Source organism: Solanum lycopersicum, chromosome 3, assembly GCF_036512215.1.
Source record: "Solanum lycopersicum chromosome 3, SLM_r2.1".
Taxonomy (NCBI): Eukaryota; Viridiplantae; Streptophyta; class Magnoliopsida; order Solanales; family Solanaceae; genus Solanum; species Solanum lycopersicum.
The window spans coordinates 10,539,038-10,545,148 of record NC_090802.1 but is presented as its reverse complement, the minus strand read 5'-3'; the positions used below and the strand labels follow the sequence as shown (position 1 = coordinate 10,545,148).

Below are 6,111 nucleotides of genomic sequence, written 5' to 3'. Positions count from 1 at the left end.
TTATTTTATTCATTAATTGAGTATAGTTATATGGGTCATCAGAAAATAATAGGCCTAAATGTCATGTAGATGACCCGTTTCTTTTATTCATTGTTGGAATAATAGCTGATGGGCCATCTGAAAAAAATCTAAAATAGGTCCAAATTTTGACCCATTTCATCAAGACCCAAACAAATTGACCCACTAACACAAAATCTAAACATCTAAACAATTTTAAAGATCAAACACAACAAAATAATGCAGAAAAAAAGGTAAGAAGAATAAAAAAATAAAAAATAATAAACATAAAACGAAACACAATAAATAAATAAATAAATAATAACAATACTTCAAGCAACAACATCAACATGATAAACTTAAAGAACATTAATAACACAAATTCGACATCATACGACTTATATGGTCAAACGAAAAAAGATAATGATTAATTTAATAAAAATTGAGAGGGGAAAAAGATTGACATAACTTCCGGGTAAATGATGGTCGCCGCAAAACTTTGTTGGAAAATTTTTTGACGGATTCTTAACTTAAAATTTATATCAAATGATAGCCCTTGAAGAACTCTACACATTTATGTGAAGGGTTTGTGATGAGAATGACCGAAACTTTATAAATCTAAGTAAAAAATTAAAAATTCATATTTGATTTATCTTAGTTCTACGGAGTTTGGCTATCGATCTGGATGAAAGGTTTGTAGATTTAGGTAGATGAGGGTGAAAGAAAAAGATGGTAAATTTTAAATATTTTTCCGGCCAAAAAGGTGATGGCCACCAGGAGGTGGTGGCGACAGCGATGGCCGACCGGCGGCATGGTAGTAAATGGAAGAAGAAAAAATAAAAAATCTAAAAAAATGCTAATTTTTTGGAGTTTTATATTTTTGTTTAGGTCCAATAATAGCCCTTGGATCAAAATATCATGAATGATTGAGATTCAATCTTGACCATTTCTATTGACCGGGTCAAAATCAATTGGGCCATTAGAAATTGATCTAAATCAGCCCAATTTAAACAAAAATGGGTCATTTGAGCCAATAAAATAATAAAAATAAATACCCAAAATACAAATAAAAATAAAATTCCTTACTAAAATATTATAGGAGTAAAATAAACACGTCAAAAATTAGGTGTTCACAGCATGACTCTCTTTGCTTGAAAACTCTTTGAGTTTTCAAGCAAAGAAAGTGAACGAAGTGGTTAATTTTTTATTGTTTCAAACTTCGACGAAGCCTTCAGAGGTTGCCTATATATCCTTGATTAAAAGAAAATCAGATCATTGTAGTTCGAGAAACTTTGATAGCCGAAATTATTAGAAATGGTGGCCAAAAGATTACTTCATATTGCTTGTCATCATCTACTGCCTATAGTTACAAAGAAAAGAGTTAGAGAACTATGTCTCTCTACATTATAAATGTTACAAGATCCCTAATTGATGTATCTTCTGAGGATCTCGTCTAGATCTTTCACTTGCTCTATGCATTATCATTGAGATCGTTCTTCATGCTGTTTTGGCGGCTGGTGGATCATTCTTATGTGCATGTTTTAAATTGAGTTGGTTGTTGAAACTCAAAACTCAATATCACAAAATGAAAAACCCATGAAGAATATGTTTCATTTAGAAAAAAAGAAAACAAATGAGAATCTTGAACTAGGAAGTATAACCCTATAATGAATAGGTTAAGTGAGACGTGTTGCCCTGAGAGTTCCAAATAAGACACATTGTCCTAAGATTGGATGTACCCCCAAAATGTAAATAGGATGTGATAACCTATGAATGTTTGTGCGTATAGCTCCAGATATGAATATGGTGCCCATAAATAAAGAATTAATCTGTATTGCATGTGAATAAGGACTGGTGAGCACTTCACATAAATTCAGATTGATGCGTATTGTACGAAATTCAGACTGGTGCATATTGCACATGAACACAGAATGGTGCGTATTGCTCATGAATAAAGGATGTGTGCTTGTTGTACAAAATTTAGATTGGTGCGTATTGCACGAAATTCAGACAAGTGTGTATTGCACATGAACAAAGGATGGTCCGTATTGACCATGAATAAAGGATGTGTCTGTATTGCATGGAATTCATAATGATGCGTATTGAACATGAATCCCAATTGGTGTGTATTGCACAGAATTTAGACTGGTGCGTATTGCACATGAACACAGGATGGTGCGTATTGTCCATGAATAAAGGATATGTGCTTGTTGCAAGGAATTCAGATTGGTGCGTATTGCACGAAATTTAGACAGATGTGTATTGCACATGAACAAAGGATGATGCGTATTGCCCATGAATAAAGGATGTTTGCTTGTTGCACGTAATTCAGATTGGTGCGTATTGCATGAAATTCATACATGTGCGTATTGCACATGCACAAAGGATGGTTCACATTGCCCATGAATAAAGGACGTGTGCGTATTGCATGGAATTCAAATTGGAGCATATTTCCCGAAACTCTCACATTGATAGGCAAAAATGCGAGTATCATGAGATGAAACGCCAAACATTTGAAGAATTTGGAGATCTTCCTTTTTGTGATGTTTTCTTTTTGACTTGTAACCCTGCATTTCTTTTTTTTTCTGTGTTGAGCAAATGAAACAGAAAATTGTTAGTTTAAAGTGGTGGTTGGGTTGTGGCCTTGTTTCTCTAACGACTTGACCATACTCACGACCAATTTCTCAACCTCTACTAGATTTCCTTGGTTAAGCAACATTTGAAGCTCCCTCTTTGTTAAACAGGGGCCTTGATCTTTTGGTACTACCAAATATCATGGAGCGAGTGATGTCTCAAAGAATGATGACCTTCCTGAATTTTCAGTGAAGATCTGAGGTGTTATTAGACCTTGCTCAATGGCTTGTCTACTCCGATACTCAACTTTACTTTTGGGAACCCGTAGTAAGCTTTGCACTCTTTAATCTGGAGGCATATGTCGACTTTGATTGAACCATGACATCAACTTAGACTTTCCCCTTGATCTGTTTGAAGTTTTTTAGTTCTCAAAATCTGAGTCATCGTCAATTGATATATGTGCCCTTTATGAAGAAGTGTTGAGAAATGATCATCTTTGCAAATTTCATTCATGATGTTCTCTCCCTTTATCTTAAGGTGCCCGTAGGATTTTCACCTATAAGATTATATTATTATTATTTTCGTCTTATGATGCCTATGAAGGTTTCCATCGATAAGACTCTCTCATTTTTTTTTACTTACTTATGGTACCCCCAAAGGTTTTCACTCATAAGTTTTTTTTTGTTTTTTATGTTGCCTTTAATGATTAATATCATTTTCAGATTTGATCAAAAAGTCGGTTGCCAGAATAAACAGAATTACAATCTGACATTATTCTATATAAAAAAAACTAAAACAATGCCCCAGTGTTCTGTAAATACTGGAAAACTAATTTTTTTTATGTGACCGAACCCCTAAAGGGTTGCCTACGTATCCTTTTGGAATCAGGTAAAACGTAGTTTAGAATTTTCAATGAGAGATTTTTTTTGAAGAGATGCCTTTGTTCTTTCAACCCCAAACTTGTCGCGGAAACTTAGAATGCATTAGATGTAGTATCTTTTGACTGAATCTGCATTAATAATTATGCCCGTGATTTTTCCTTCCATATCAGTAAGGTGCAGGGCTCCTTTGGACAATACTTCCTTGATTAAGATATGGACCTTGCCAATTTGGGACAAATTTTCCCTTGGCTTCTTCTTGGTGCGGAAGAATGCACTTTAAGACTAGTTGACCTACTTCAAAATGTCTTGGGTGCACCTTTTTGTTGTATGAACGAGCCATCCTTTGCTGATAACGCTGACCAAAACAGAAAATCGTCAATTGTTTCTCGTCTATTAACGCGAGTTGCTCTAGTCGAGTTTTGACCCAGTCAGTATCTTCAATTTCAGCCTCGACAATAATTCAAAGAGATAAAATTTTGACTTTCGCTGGAATCACAACCTCGGTTCCATACACCAGCAAATAAGGAGTTGCACCAATCGAGGTGCGCACTGTTATACGATATCCTAAAAGTGCAAAAGGCAGTTTCTCATGCCATTTTCTAGTGCCATGAACCATCCTTCTAAGAATCTTTTTGATTTTCTTTTTGGCTGCCTCCACAGATCCGCTGGCTTTTGGTCGGTATGGAGTAGAATTGTGGTGCACAATTTTGAACTGCTCGCATACCTCCTTCATCAGATTACTATTGAGGTTTGCAGCATTATCTATGATGATAACTCTTGGTATACCAAATCGACAAATAATGTTTGAATGAATAAAATCCACGACCGCCTTCTTACTGCTTTGAAAGTTATTGCCTCCACCCATTTGGTGAAGTAATCAATTGCAACCAAAATGAATCGATGTCCATTAGAGGCTTTTGGCTCAATTGGTCGATTGCATCCATTCCCCATGCAACAAAGGGCCAGGTAGCAGTCACAGGGTGCAACTCTGAATGAGGTGAATGAATGAGATCACCATGGATTTGACATTGATGACATTTTTTCACAAAGTGAAAGCAATCCCTTTCTCTGGTAAGCCAATAATACCCCGCCCGGAGTATCAGTTTTGCAAGGAAATATCCGTTCATGTGTGGTCCACATATCCCAGCGTGCACTTCATCCATAATTTTCTCGTCGTCTTCAACATCCACACATCTCAATATATTCAGATCCAGAGTTCGTTTATACAAAACATCCCGCTAAAAAAGAAACCATAAAGTTCTTTTTTGTCTTCTGTTGGCATGTTAGGGGCATCTCCCTGTCTTCAAAAAATTCTTGATGTCTGAGTACCACCGCTAACCATCAGATTCTACTTCCACTGTATTACAATAGCCATGTTGGTCCCGAACTTGAATCTCTAATGGGGTGATGTAAGTGTTTCCAGGGTAGGGAAGCATTGAGGCCAAAGTAGTCGAGGCATCTACCAAATCATTATGAAACCTGGGGATGTATCTAAACTCGATTTACATGAGCCTTTTGCTAAGATTTTCCACACATTGTCTGTATGGAATGAGCTTGAGGTCTCGAGTTTTCCATTCGCCTTGAGATTGTCGGATAAAAAAATCAGTATCTCCCAACACAATTAATTCTTGCACACCCAAATATATTGCCATATTTGGACCCATGATGCAAGCTTCATACTCAGTCGTGTTATTTCTACAAAAGAAACAAAGTCGAGCTGTTGTAGGGTAATGTTGCCCTGTGGGCGATATTAAAATTTCCCCAATCCCTTTACCTTTTGTGTTGGTTGCTCCATCAAAGTACAATTGCCATGCTTGATTTCCATTTGAACTTACTTCCTCAATTGCAGTGCGAGTGACATATATAATGTAAAATTCAGTGAGCAAAATTTGTCATTTCGCGAGTCTGCCAGTTGGCATTGGCTTCTGAAAGATGTACTTCAAAGCATACATCCTTGATATGAGGTAAGTTGTGTTAGGACAATAATTAATGCCTTAACTTTTGAGCTACCCAAGTTAGGGCGCAACATGTCCTTTCCAAAAGGGTGTACTTGACCTAATAACTAGTGAATTTCTTGCTCAAGTAGTAGATAGCCTGCTCCTTCCTTCCTATAGCATCATGTTGACCGAGAATAAACCCAAACTAATTATCTATTATTAAAAGATATAGAAAGAGAGCTATCTGGTTCAGGCGGTACCAACACGGAAGGGTTGGACAAATACTCCTTGATTTTTTCAAAATCTCGTTGACAATCTTTTGTCCATCTGACAACAGCATCCTTCATTAGAAGTTTGAAAATGGGCTCACATGTGGTTGTGAGTTGAGCAATAAACCTGCTGATGTAGTTCAACCTACCAAGTAGACTCATGACTTTGGTCTTATTTTTCCGAGATGGCAAATCTCAAATGGCTTTTACTTTGGAGGGATTGAATTTGATTCCCCTTATACTGACAATAAAACCTAGAAGTTTTCCAAATGGAACTCCAAATGCACATTTTGCTGGATTAAGCTTGAGTTCATATTTTTACACTCTTTCCAAGAATTTTTTCAGATCTTGCACACCATCAACTTGTGTTTTAGACTTGATGATTACGTCGTCGACATATACTTCAATTTCTTTATGCATCATATCATGGAACATGGTGGTCATAGACCTCAT

General features: G+C 36.4%; 1 protein-coding gene across 1 annotated transcript; it reads right to left on the bottom strand.

Moving 5' to 3' along the window:
• Positions 1 to 3,618: 3,618 nt before the first annotated feature.
• On the bottom strand, positions 3,619 to 4,317 carry LOC109119705 (uncharacterized). The gene is made up of 2 exons (XM_019212614.1): positions 3,952 to 4,317; positions 3,619 to 3,900 (listed from the first exon to the last, which is right to left on the bottom strand). Exons 1-2 carry the CDS (start codon positions 4,315 to 4,317, stop codon positions 3,619 to 3,621), a joined length of 648 nt encoding a protein of 215 aa, XP_019068159.1.
• Between the last annotated feature and the right edge of the window lie 1,794 nt (positions 4,318 to 6,111).

Bases quoted from the DNA above. Each gene is read 5' to 3' on its own strand.
- LOC109119705 (XM_019212614.1), bottom strand. From the start codon at position 4,317: ATGGGTGGAGGCAATAACTTTCAAAGCAGTAAGAAGGCGGTCGTGGAT. The intron at 3,901-3,951 runs GTTGTGATTCCA...ATTATTGTCGAG, and splicing joins TGCTGGTGTATGGAACCGAG to GCTGAAATTGAAGATACTGA.